This window comes from Scyliorhinus torazame, chromosome 29, assembly GCF_047496885.1.
Source record: "Scyliorhinus torazame isolate Kashiwa2021f chromosome 29, sScyTor2.1, whole genome shotgun sequence".
In the NCBI taxonomy this organism is placed as follows: Eukaryota; Metazoa; Chordata; class Chondrichthyes; order Carcharhiniformes; family Scyliorhinidae; genus Scyliorhinus; species Scyliorhinus torazame.
Window position 1 is genome coordinate 30305897 of NC_092735.1, and position 13464 is coordinate 30319360.

At 52.7% G+C, this 13464-nt stretch overlaps 1 protein-coding gene across 1 annotated transcript in view; it reads right to left on the bottom strand.

Moving 5' to 3' along the window:
- The window catches only part of LOC140403992 (protein phosphatase 1 regulatory subunit 12C-like), a 116656-nt gene that overhangs the window by 6299 nt on the left and 96893 nt on the right, over nucleotides 1–13464 (bottom strand). Inside the window, exons 18-20 of the mRNA XM_072492311.1 lie at nucleotides 5377–5488; nucleotides 2857–2961; nucleotides 1379–1429 (exon numbers count right to left, since the gene is read on the bottom strand). Coding sequence (XP_072348412.1) covers nucleotides 1379–1429; nucleotides 2857–2961; nucleotides 5377–5488 — 268 coding nt within the window. The remainder of the gene's footprint in view (nucleotides 1–1378; nucleotides 1430–2856; nucleotides 2962–5376; nucleotides 5489–13464) is intronic.

Genomic DNA, 13464 nt, shown 5'->3' on the forward strand with positions numbered 1-13464 from the left:
GAACGACCAATTCACAGCACTCAGGACTTGCAAAGTGCTACTTGTGAAGGAGATAATGGCAGACAGAAGATGGCCACTTACCGTGTGGGGCGACAACAGATCTCATGCAAAACTGCCTTCTTGCCAAAACGTCGGGTGGCAAAAATCACTACTGTTTATCCTTCTGAATGTTTACCCAATAGTCACTGTCCATCTGACTAATATGAACATGGGACCTGGGAGCAGAAGTAGGCCATTGAGCCCATTGCGTCTGCTTCTCCATTCAATGAGATTATGCCTGAAATGATGTGATAATCCTCAACTCCACTTTCCCACTTTATCCCCATAACCCTTGGTTCCCTTATGGATTAAAAATCTGCCCACCTCAACCATGAACAGGCTTAATGACCCAGCTTCTACACCTTAGGTAGACCTCTTATTCTTAAACTGTGTCCCCCGGTTCTAGTCTCTCCCACAAGTGGAAACATCCTCCCCGGCATCCGCCGTATAAAGCCTCCTCAGGATCTTAAATTATTTCAATAAAATACTTTTCATTCTTCTAAACTCTCAACGGGTATAGGCCCCAAAGTGTTCAAGGTAAGCCCCTCATCCTGAGAATGGGTCAAGTGAACCTTCTCTGAACTACTGCTTCTAATGAAATTCGGGAGACCAAAACTCTGTACTGTACTCCAGGATACGGTCTCACCAAGACCCTGTACTGTTGCAATACAACTTCCCAACATTTATACTTCATTATCCTTGCAATAAATCCCAACAGTCCGTTTGCCTTCTGAATCACTTGCTGTACCTGTTAACCTTTTGTGGTTCAAGCACCAGGACGCCCAGGTCCCTCTGTACCACGGAGGTCTGCAATCTCTCTCCCATTTAAAGAGTATACTGCTTTTCTATTCTTCCTGCCAAAGTGGACAATTTCACATTATACACCAGCTGCCGAACATTTTCCCACTCTACTTTTTTCTGCCTATATCCCATTGCAGACCCTCTCCCCTATCTTAACAACACACTTTCCTATCTATCTTGGTGTCATTGTCAATTTAACTACTTTACATCCGGTCCCTTAATCCAACTCCACGAGGATTGTAAACAGTTAAGGGCCCAGCAGGGATCCCCCTATTGGCACACTCCATTCGTAACAGCTTGCCAACCTGAAAAAGACTCTATTGCCCCTACTCTCTGCTTCCTGTTAGCTAACCAATCCTTTATCCATGTTAATATGTTACCCCCTACATCACTTAATCTTAATACAGTCACATTTGACGTTGAATAAGTTGCACTGTTGGATTTGACAGATTCATCCATTGCTATATTTCTAAATTGGACTGCAGTTTTGTCGGAAAAAAATAAAATGAATTGCTGGACCAGAATTTACATGACTTACAAATCTTTCCAGCTCCAACTGCGCCGGTCTATTTTCATGCCTCCCTGGTCTCTAAAAACGGACACAAAAGTAAACATGGTGAAGAAAAGCTGGGGCAGAAGTCAGCAATGCAAAACAAGATTCCTCTCTATAGCGATAAACAAAATACTGCAGGTGCTGGAATCTAAGACAGCAGAGGATTGTGGAAAGGCCCAGCAGGTCCGGCAGCATCTGGACAGAGAGGAAAACGGACTGTGCTGCCAGGCCTGCCGAGTTTGCCCAGCATTCTCTCTTCCTCTCTATAGCGCCTAATCACCTCTCAGGGTGTTCTGAAGTGCTGCACGTGCAACCAATGACTTTATGAAATCACTATTCCAATGTAGGCAAATGCACAGACTTATCTTTTTCTTTGTAAGCAGCAAGTAAATTGAATCTATTTTTTGTGGGGTTAAATGATGGGAGACAAAATGGCTGGATTGGGGGGAGGGGGATGAGGTGCTATCAGGAGAACGCTCTAGATTTCCTCGAATAATGCAATAGGATCTTTAACATCTACCAGAACCACTAAAATAAGTAGCCTGGAGCTTAAAACGTTGTTCGTAGAATGGCAACTCCCAACAAGGCAGGATTCCCTCTGTACTGCACTGAAACCTCAGCTTCGAATGTGTGTCCAAGCCCCGGAGTGGGATTGGAACTCATAACATTCTGTTTCAGAGGAGGTGGGGATACTAGTGTCAGATTACACGGAGACACAGTTACCAATTTTGAATATTGCACCGCATATAATAATAATCTTTAGTCTCACAAGTAGGCTTACATTAACACAGCAATGACGTTACTGTGAAAAGCCCCTCGTCGCCACACTCCGAATTCAGAATGTCCAATTCACCTGACAGCACGTCTTTCAGGACTCGTGGGAGGAAACCGGAGCACCCGGAGAAAACCCACGCAGACACGGGGAGAATGTGCAGACTCCGCACAGGCAGTGACCCAAGCCGGGAATCAAACCTGGGATCCTGGCGCTGTGAAGCAACAGTGCTAACCACTGTGCTACCGTGCTGCATATTAAATAGACAGTGGTTGTGGTACCCATTTGAATGTTGCAGGAGAACTGGATTGAATTTTCATGGTTGTACACATGCCTAATTAAATATCCTATAGTTGCTAACTGGGACTGCAGTGAAAAACGCCCACTTGGACAAGAGAGAGAGATCAGTGGGCTTTCAATCACTGCAATCAAATGAGGATGAGGTGAGGAAATGCAAAATCACTATGCGAAACTGAAGCATTTCCAGAATGAGCCCTTGTCACCACTAATTGGTATGTATTCCATTTTTTATGTCAGCGACACACACATGGTCAATATGTGATAGAAAGAAAACAACTAACAACATGCACAAAAAAGGCAAGGACTCCGGCGATAACAGGTCCACAATGCCACAAGCGGAGGTGCACAATTAACACTTCTACGCAAGATGCTCGCAACTTTAGTATCTTACCTGCAACACCCTCTCCAATTCCTGATTAGCTTGTGTGAGGTAAGATTGTGCTTCGCGTAACTCGTCCTTCAATCGCACGTTCTCGGACAGGACCACCTCGTACATCTGCATAGGACAGGAAGGCTTGCTGTGATGTGCATTGTAGTTAGGATTGCTTTGCATGGGGAGTAATCACGACACAGAGCCCTGCATTTATAGTGTCATCGCACTAGTGAATTATCTCAAAGCTCTTTATGCAACGGGTTACTAAGTGCTGGCACATAGGCAATTGTAACAGCAACACTGGACAAACAGCAACAGGTCAAATTACCACTTAAAAAAAAGGCATTGGGCAAGAAAGGAATAGATGTTGAGAAGATTCTTCGTCAACCTTCAACTAAAACTATGCAACTTCAATGTCTATCTAAGTAAGCATGATGTGGAGATGCCGGCGTTGGACTGGGGTGAGCACAGTAAGAAGTCTTACATCACCTGAGGAAGGAGCAGCACTCCGAAAGCTAGTGACATCGAAACAAACCTGTTGGACTTTAACCTGGTGTTGTAAGACTTCTTACTGTATCTAAGTAGGCAAATGGCACCATAGCTTAAGGTCTCAATCTGACATTTTACTATTGGAGGGCCAGTTTAGGTCTGGATCGAGGGCTTGAACCCTCAACCTTCTGACCAAATAAGGAAGCATTCAAGCAAGCCAAGCTGGCACCCATTGACATAAATGATTCACCAACATAAGAGTGCTTGCATTGTCTAATAATTGGATTAGTTTAAATCCTGCTCTTTTAAAAAAAAAATGTATTTTATTACAAACTGTATCAAAACAGGTCCCAGCGAATAAACATCCCGGGAAACATACTTCCCAACAATCAACTATACAGTCTGGACAGATTTCCCCCCCTTTGTTCAACCCCCCTCTCCCCCGCGATGAACAGCTTCTCAAACACGGTCACAAACATCCCCCACCTTTCCTCAAACCCCCGAGGAGCCCCATAACTCATACTTTTTATCTTCTCTAATCGCAGGAAGTCGTACAGGTCACCAAACCAAGCTGCTGCCCCCGGTGGCGATGCCGACCGCCACTCCTAGCAAAATTCGCCGCCGTGCAATCAGAGAGGCGAAGGCCAAGACATCGGCCTTCCTCCTCTCCATGAGCTCCGGCTTCTCTGAAACCCCAAATATCGTCACCAAAGTGTCTGGGTCCACCTCCTCCTCCACTATCCTGGCCAAGACCGCAAATACCCCCGCCCAGAATCTTCCCAATTTTTCACAACCCCAAAACGTGTGCACGTGATTCGCTGGCCCCCGCCCACACCTCTCACACTCATCTGCTACCCCCTGAAAAAATCCACTCATTCTCACCCGAGTCTTATGAAATGAAAAAATGAAAATCGCTTATTGTCACAAGTAGGCTTCAAATGAAGTTACTGTGAAAAGCCCCTAGTCGCCACATTCTGGCGCCTGTTCGGGGTGGCTGGTACAGGAATTGAATCGTGCTGCTGGCCTGCCTTGGTCTGCTTTAAGCCAGCCATTTAGCCCTGTGCTAAACAGCCCCCTTAAACTGTACCAGGCTCATCATTGCACAAGAGGAGTTCCCGTTTACCCTATGCAGTGCCTCACTCCATACTCCCCAATTGTTAAATCCTGCTCTTGGCTGCCCATCGTTGCTTACAGTGAGCTTCATTTGTCCTCAGTAATACACTGGTCAGTGTTTGTAGAAGTTCCACAAAGTGCGGGGAGATAATGGTATGGCTTCACCTGTCAAGCATATCTAGAGAGGTAAAGCAACACTATTATAACTATCCTGTGGATCTCACCATATTACCCAAGGTCTTGCCAGGGGAGCTCAAAGGGGAGATAAAATACAAGTTCATTTTCTTTGAATTAAAAAAAGGGGTACATTCACTGAAAGCAATACGAACATGCTTTGTGGACGCTACACAGGGCTGCGTTGACTCTGGGGCTATTGCAGTAGTTGTCTTGAGGAAATAGGCAGAGTTTTCAGAATTTCAAATCAAGGCAAAGAATCATGTGGTGAAATTATTGTGCTTCACAGTGGGGCAGCACAGTAGCCCAGTTGCTTCACAGCTCCAGGGTCCCAGGTTTGATTTCCGGCCTGGGTCACTGTCTATGCGCAGTCTGCACGTTCTCCCCGTGTCTGGGTGGGTTTCCTCCGGTGTTCCGGTTTCCTCCCACAGTCCAAAGATATGTGCGGTTAGGTGGATTGGCCATGATAAATTGCCCTTAGTGTCCAAAAAGGTTAAGTGGGGTTACTGGGATAGGGTGAGGCGTGGGCTTGTCTAGGGTGCTCTTTCCAAGGGCTGGTGCAGACTCGATGGGCTGAATGGCCTCCTTCTGCACTGTAAATTCTATGATTCAAAAAATTAAGCATTCCATTCAAAAGTAGGGGTACTGATCCTTTAGCTCACGGTGACCTGGCTCTAGGTTAACTGCCTAATTACATGGACTGAATCACTTAAGATATAGCATCACAGTCTCAAGCACATGCGCACACATTATAACAATTACCTTCCTGAAGTCGTTATTGCCGCCCACCATTATCCCCGTACTGGAGTGGGAGGAAGTCCCGACTCTGCTTAGCATCCGATCAGTCATCCGATCACTCAGGCTTTGGCCATACCTGTCACCAATCAGAGAGAGATTTGTTAGCCGGCAGGGTTGTCATGGTGAACAGGTAGAGGAAATGTACAACTGACAGCAAATTAATTACAGACAAAACCGAGGGGATCCTAACAAACTTTTGCAAGAGGTTTAAGTGACTGCCTGCCTTGTGAGGATCGCGCACTCCCCCTTACTCTGTGGTGGTCGATTATCCTGTACTCCATATTTCCTTACCAGGACACTGCTGTACCGCTCCAAATGATCCTTGTCCATGTGTGGGCAGGCTAGTCATCATTCACCTGGGGCGAGATTCTCCGATATCGGCGCGGTGTCCGCCGAACGGCGCCAAAAACGGCGCGAATCACACTTGCATCGCGCCGCCCCAAATGTCGCAAAGTCTCCGGCCCGGAATGGGCTGGCAGCGGCGTGACGCTATCCGCGCTGGCTCACGTGGTTCACGGCGAGACGGCTCAAAAGACGCGCTGCTCCCCCCACCCGACCAGAAGACCCGACCGGATGGCCGCCCGCCGCTCAGCCCCGAGGTTCCAGTCCCGCGACATTGAGGCGCTCCTGGACGCAGTGGAGCAGAAGAGGGAGGCCCTGTATCCCGGACACGGCCGCAGAGTCGCCCCACGCCACAGCCGGCGTCTGTGGAGGGAGGTGGCAGAGGCCGTCAGCGCTGTGGCTCTGACACCACGGACAGGCACCCAGTGCCACAAGAAGGTGAACGACCTCGTCAGGGCAGCCAGGGTGAGCCCCCCCCCCCCACTCCCTGCCAGATATCCATATCCCCTCCCCCCCCTATATCCCCCTCCCCCTCTCCCTGCCAGATATCCATATCCCCTCCCCCCCCCTATATCCCCCTCCCCCCCCCCCATATCCCCCCTCCCCCATATCCCCAAGTGAATCCAGCCCTAACCTTAACCTCTGCAATACACGCGCAACCGATGGCGTGCATTCATATACCTGTCTAACACTGTTGCCATTTACACCTGCCACCACCCCGCCCCCCCTCCACAGGAGAAGCGCGCAGACAACACCAGGGAGCATGTGAGGACTGGAGGAGGCCTAGCTGATGAGAGGCCACTGACCGAACATGAGGAAAGGGCCCTGGAACTGGCTGGCGGACCTGAGGCGGTGGCGGTTGCCGATGCAGAGGTCGGGGGCCCAGCAGCAAGTGAGCCATCGACAGCCCGTCCCCATATCGCCCCTCCCCCATATCGCCCCTCCCCCATATCACCTGATCACCGCCTGCGTGTCTAACCATGCATGCTTCATTGTGTATCGCAGGAGCAAACGTCAAAGCACCCATCCCCGCAGATGTCGACCGCCTGGAGGATGCCCCTCGGAGACCACAGGATACGGAGAGACCCGGACCCTCTGGCACGAGACGCTCGCATGATGCCCCTCGGAGACCACGGGATACGGAGACCCGGACCCTCTGGCACGCGACGCCCGCATGATGCCCCTCGGAGACCACGGGAGACGGAGAGACCTGGAGCAACAGGGAGACGACGCACCCGTCGCGTGCGGGTGCGGCGACGCAGGCGTGTGCCATCCAGCGACGAGAGGGGCAGCCACAGGCCCCCATCACAGCCGAGCCACGAAACCACAACCCAGGACACCCCTACCCAGGAATCTGAAATACAGGACAGTGACACAGATTGGATGGGTGGAGACGTACCGTCACCCCAAAGGGCCATGGGCTCAGAGTCGGATGATGCGCACGACACAACGCCACTGCTGTCACCAGCACCCCCCACCATCGCAGAGACGCTGACCTCGGTTGGGCACTTTAGTGATGAGGCGTCTGGTACACTCACTGGTGCGCACAACACAGCCGTCCCGGTACAGCAGGTGGAGGTAGGAGCAGCAGAGGGGCCGGGAGGTCGGAGGGCATCCTGGCGCATGCGAACATCTGCCGCCCAGATGGATCCCGGGTTCCTGGAGTTACCACACCCACCCATAGGTCCGATGCAACCACCGAACCTGGGACGAGCGAAGAGGGTGATGGCCAGCTTGCGGCGGCTGCAGTCGCAGGTGGAGGAGTCCACCCGCGTCCAGGAGCTGGGAATGGTGCCGGTCATGCGTGCCACCCAGGCCGACACCGCACGGGTGGCGTCCACGGTGGAGGCAATGGGTGCGACGGTGTCAGACATGGGGAACAGTTTGCGAGGCCTGGGGCTTTCCGTGCAGGCGGCGTCTGTGGCCCAGGACATGGCTGCCCTCTCACAGGAGGCCATGAGCCAGCACCAGCGGCAGATGACAGAGGGGTTCAACTCCGTGGCACAGTCCCAGCAGGCAATGGCCCAGTCTCAGCAGGCCATGGCCCAGTCTCAGCAGGCCATGGCCCAGTCTCAGCAGGCCATGGCCCAGTCTCAGCAGGCCATGGCCCAGTCTCAGCAGGCCATGGCCCAGTCTCAGCAGGCCATGGCCCAGTCTCAGCAGGCCATGGCCCAGTCTCAGCAGGCCATGGCCCAGTCTCAGCAGGCCATGGCCCAGTCTCAGCAGGCCATCACTGAGGGCATCGGCGGCGTTGCACAGTCACAGACAGGGATTGCCAACTCCCTGAGCTCCATGGCTGCAAACCTGCAAACCCTTGTCGATACCAGCACGGGCCTCCAGGACTGGCAGCGCCAGATGTCAGGGGTGGGGGGGGCTTCGGATGGCCAGTCCGTTCGCATCCCGCACCCATGTAGAAGCCCGGGGCCATCGGGCACCCCGAGGGAGGAGGTGGTGCTGGGGCCCGTTCCGGGTCCTCTTGTAGGGGAGGTCCCGGAACACCTCAACACCTCGGGCTCCCCCCTTCCGTCCCAGGTGCATCGGCTGGGCAACGGGCAGGACAGGCTGGCAGCTCGCCATCCCAGTTGCCCGGGCTGCAGCCTGGCCCATCTAGGCCAGAGCGCCCCAGGAAACGGCCACCAAAGGGATCCCGTGTCAGAGGGCAGGAATCACAGGAGTCCACCTCCAGTTCTGCTGTACCGTCTGGGGAAACATCTAGGCGTAGTCAAAGGGCCCTTAAGGCCAAACAATTAGACACTGAGTAAGTTGGCACGGTGCAGGGCACAGATGAGTTTTAGGGGCTGGGCACGTACATGAACTGCTTTCGTTATTAAAGTCAATGTTACACCTACAGAAGCTGCCTTTGTGCTCTGTCCAAAGCATGCGGGGGTGTCATGTACGTTGAGCGCAAGTGTGTGTGTGAGGGGTGGTCTTACCTCAGCCCCAGGTGAGTCTGCCCCCTTCCCCCTGGGCAGCCATCAACATCCCCCCGGGCAGAGGACGGGACCATGCGCTGCAGTGTCAGAGCCGCATGCAGGGATGGTCCGGGTGGATGGTGGTACTGTGGCCATGGGTCAGACATCGTCCAACGACGTGGAGCCAGGGCACTCATCGCAGAGCGAGTTGTCATCATCCTCCATGGTCTGCAATAGACACGCGTCCACCGGCAACTGTGTGAGCCCGGCCGTTGTGCCGCAGGTGGATCGGCAATGGGGGGTGTGGTGTGCATGCGGATGGGGTGTGAGGGTGCTGGGTGGGTGGGTGTTGCCATGGTGTGCGGTCTGTGGCTATACTACCCGATTCCCACGCCCATCTAGTTAGTGAAGCGGGTGTCTATCAGCCTGCCCCGTGCCCGCTGGCCCAGCCAGTAACGGTGGACAGCCACCCGCCCATGTCTAGCCCGTCTGCCTGACCATTGCCCCCATCCCCCTAATCTGGGGAGGACTGCGCCTCTTCCTGTTGCTCCTCCACCCCGCCGTCCTCTGCCTGCGGCACATCGCCCCTCTGCTGGGCTATATTGTGCAGGACGCAGTACACTACAATGATGCGGCCGACCCTATCTGACCGATACTGGAGGGCGTCCCCAGAGAGGTCCAGGCACCTGAAACGCATCTTCAGCAGCCCAAAGCACCTCTCTATCACACCCCTTGTCACTACATGGGCATCATTGTAGCGGTTCTCCGCCTCATTGCGTGGTTTCCGTATAGGCGTCATCAGCCACGATCGCAATGGGTAGCCCCTGTCACCCAGCAACCAGCCCCTCAGCCGGGGATGGCGTCCCTCGTACATGCTGGGGATGTATGACCGCGACAACACGTATGAGTCGTGTACACTGCCCGGGTAACGGGCGCAGACGTGCAGGATCCTCATGCGGTGGTCGCAGACCACCTGTATGTTCATTGACTAGGTCAACTTCCTATTGGTGAACACGGCCCTGTTATCTGCAGGTGGCCGCACGGCGACGTGCATCCCATCAATCGCGCCCTGGACCATGGGGAACCAGGCCACGGCAGAGAAGCCCACGGCCCGGGCATCTTGGCTGGCCCGGTCCACAGGAAAGCGGATGTAGCGGTGCGCAATGGCATATAGGGCGTCTGTCACTGCCCGTATGCACCGGTGCACCGATGCTTGCGATATGCCGGACAAGTCCCCACCTGGCGCCTGGAATGACCCCGTTGCATAAAGGTTCAGGGCCACCATAACCTTGACGGACACGGGGAGAGGGTGTCCCCCGCCAGTGCCACGCGGTGACAGGTGTGCCAGCAGGTGGCAGATGTGTGCCACGGTTTCCCGGCTCATCCGGAGTCTCCTCCTGCATTCCCAGTCCATGAGGTCCTGGTACGACAGCTGGGGCCGATACACACGGGGCGTCCTCGGATGCCTCCGTTGCCGTGGGGCCGCGACGTCCTCCTCCCCCTCCTCGTCTTGTCGGGCGGGTGTCCCTCCAGCCTGGTCGGCTGCCGCCTGCCCCTCTGCGGCAGCCTGCGCCGCCTGTGGCACGCTCCTCCTCCTCATCCAGGGCAACATGGACATTAGCGGCTGCCGCCACGGCGGCCAACATCGCAGGCTGACCAGAAAACATGACAACATGTCATCATTGCCCATACCCCCTCCTCACCCCAGCCAGGTGGCATGGACCGCATGGGTGCAACTGTTGGAGGCTGGCACCTGGCCAGGTGGACAAACTCACTTGCCCTCGCGCACCCCCCCCCCGGTCCCGCACCTCCCCGCCCCCCCTCCCCGGCACGCACCCCCCCCGGCACGCACCTCCCCCCCCCCCTTCCCTCCCGGCACTCCCCCGGAGCCCACCCGACTCTAACCCCCCCCCCCCCCCCCCCCCCCGCGCACACATACACACACAACCCTACACATACCTCTCCCCCACACACACAGACTGCGGCCACGCCATCACCTCCCCAGTGCAAACCCCCCAGGCCATCACCCACCTCCACGCTGGTCGGCGTCAACCATGAGCACTGGTTGACGCCGATTTAAAGGTGGTTTGATTGACGTCGACGTCTTCGGCCCATCCGGACAGGAGAATATCGGCAGCCCCAAAATCCATTGCCTCGCGCCCACCCGTGCCATTCTCCAAGGCATGCGGCGCGATTGACGCCCCGCCGACTTTTCTCCCTTCGGAAAATTCGGCAGGCGGCGGGGGCGGGATTCACGACGGCCCACGGCGATTCTCCGACCCGGTGGGGGGTCGGAGAATTGCGCCCCTGATGTCCACACTATACATTTTCAGCAAGGATGATAATGAGTTAGAACTAGATCTGATTTTCCTCTTTTTAATAACCAAATGGACCGCTCTTTCCTCCCAAATGACCAAGCTAGGATCAGATGACTTTGGATCAAACATGGGACTTTCCTGATTTGCAGGTCTCTGGCACCGAATACGGATAAATTCACTGAGCCAATGCTGACGACATTTCGTTACACGTAACTTGGAAATAGGAAATCTGGTAGCACTAGTTGTCTGGAACTTTGTTTTGAACAGACCCACACAACTCGTGACGCTGCAACAAATCGCGAAATGATCACTGGAATGATCCTGCTTGTATGGTGTACAGTCCATCCAAACGGCAGCAGAGTGGTTAGCACAGTTGCTTCACAGCTCCAGGGTCCCAGGTTCGATTCCCGGCTTGGGTCACTATCTGTGCAGAGTCTGCACGCTTTCCCCGTATCTTCGGGGGTTTCCTCCGGTTTCCACCCGCAATCCAAAGATGTCAGGTTAGGTGGAGTGCCTGAGCTAAAATTGCCCCTAGTGTCCAAAAAAAGATTAGGTGGGGATAGGGTGGAGGTATGGGCTTAGGTAAGGTGCTCTTTCCAAGGGCCGGTGCAGACTCAATGGGCCGAATGGCCACCTTCTGTACTGTAAATTCTATGAAATTAGAGCTTCTAAGAAGGGAAGAGTAAAAGCTGCTGAAGGTAAATGGAGCAGCCTCTGGCTGTTTCAGTGGGAAGGTTGTAGGAGAGATATGATGGATGACAAGAGGGGGAAAAGGTGGCTAATTCGGCAGAAATCAAAATTGCCATTAAGAATTCTAATGTTATCCATAATCCAGAAACTTCAAAAATACTTTGGTTATAAGCATTCTGACGAGAGAAGTTATAGTGTTTTGAATAACGCCGAATCCCAGGAGTGCAGGTAGGCCATTGAATCTGTCGAGCCTGCTGTGCTTTTCAATGATATCACGTCTGATCGGTATCTTAACTCCATACCCCTAGATACCTATAACTAACAGAAATCTACCCATCCCAGTTTTGAAAGCTCCAGTTGTACCCAGAGTATTGGGGACAGAGATTTCTATATCATCAGGAAATAACATCAGAATGAACAATGCAAGAGGTTGATGCGTATCCACTTTAACAGAAGATCATGATGGCAACCTAGGTTCTTCTTTTCATTTGTTTTGCAAGGTTTTCCCATCCAAAGTTCTATCACGGCGAAGGAAGATCAGTCCTTTCTCAGGGCTACTATTTTTTCCAATCGGCAAGTTGGATTTGGCCAATGGAAATCAAAAACAGGAATTGCTGGCAATCATAGAATGGGATACAACACAGGGGGTGGCCATTCATGCCCGAACCAGCTCTTCGAAAGAACTATCCAGTTAGTCCCATTCTAAATAGCCCTGCAGATGTCCTCATTTAAGTATTCCCTTTTAAAAGTTATGAATGAATCTGCCTCCACCACCCTTTCAGACATTGCATTCAGAACTCACTGCGTAATTCCCCCTCCCACCTCACGTCACCGAGATCTTTTGCCAATTACCTTTCAAATATATCCTCTGTTCACTAAGGATCTGATGCTTCAGGATTTGAACAACTTGGCAATCTCCCCTTAACTTTCTCTCCTCAAAGGAGAACAATCCCGAGCTTCTCCACCTTGCTGAAACTATGCCAGTACATTTTCTCCATGCTCACTCTACAGCTTTGACATCCTTCCAAAAGTACGGTGCCAAGAACTGGCCACACTACTCCTGCCGAGGCTTAGCTACTGTTTTATAAAAGATTTAGCACCAATTCTTTGCCATTACACTCTCTGCCTCTACTTATTAATTTAAGGTTCCCTCACACCTTTAACAGCGATTGCAGCTTGTCCTGCCACATTCAAAGAACCGTTATGGGACAGGAAGAGGTCATTCAGCCTTTGCGGTCAAATAAAACAGGAAAAAAGAAACTAGCCGCTCATTTCAATCCCACTTTCCAGCACCTGAACCGTAGCCTTTCAGGTTTCAGCACCTCGGATGCAGATCCAGGTACCTTTTGAGTTGAGCGTTTCAGCCTCAACCATCAACTTAGGCCGTGAATTCCAGACTCCCACCACAGTCTGGATGAAAAGGCTCTTCTTCATGCACCCCCCCCCCCCCCCCAAATCTGTCAATGAATTGCCTTAAATCTATGTCACTTGGTAATTGTGTATGTCCATTCCCAGGCCTCTGCTTTTAAATTCCTCTTTCACCATTGATAAAGACTGATCGAACTATAACTCATGTCCATATTAGCATTGCATACACTGAAATTCTGCAGTGTCTCTAATCAACAGCGTAAGCCTCTATAGCACTCTTTACACCGAGACATCGCAAGTGTGTTTGCAGGTACTTGGGACAGCAAGTGAGAACTCAAGTCTAGGGGTGGGCATCGGTAGTTTGGAAGATATAGATAGGGTCACGGGCATCTTGGCGGGTGGACAGTGGAAATACTGAGCAA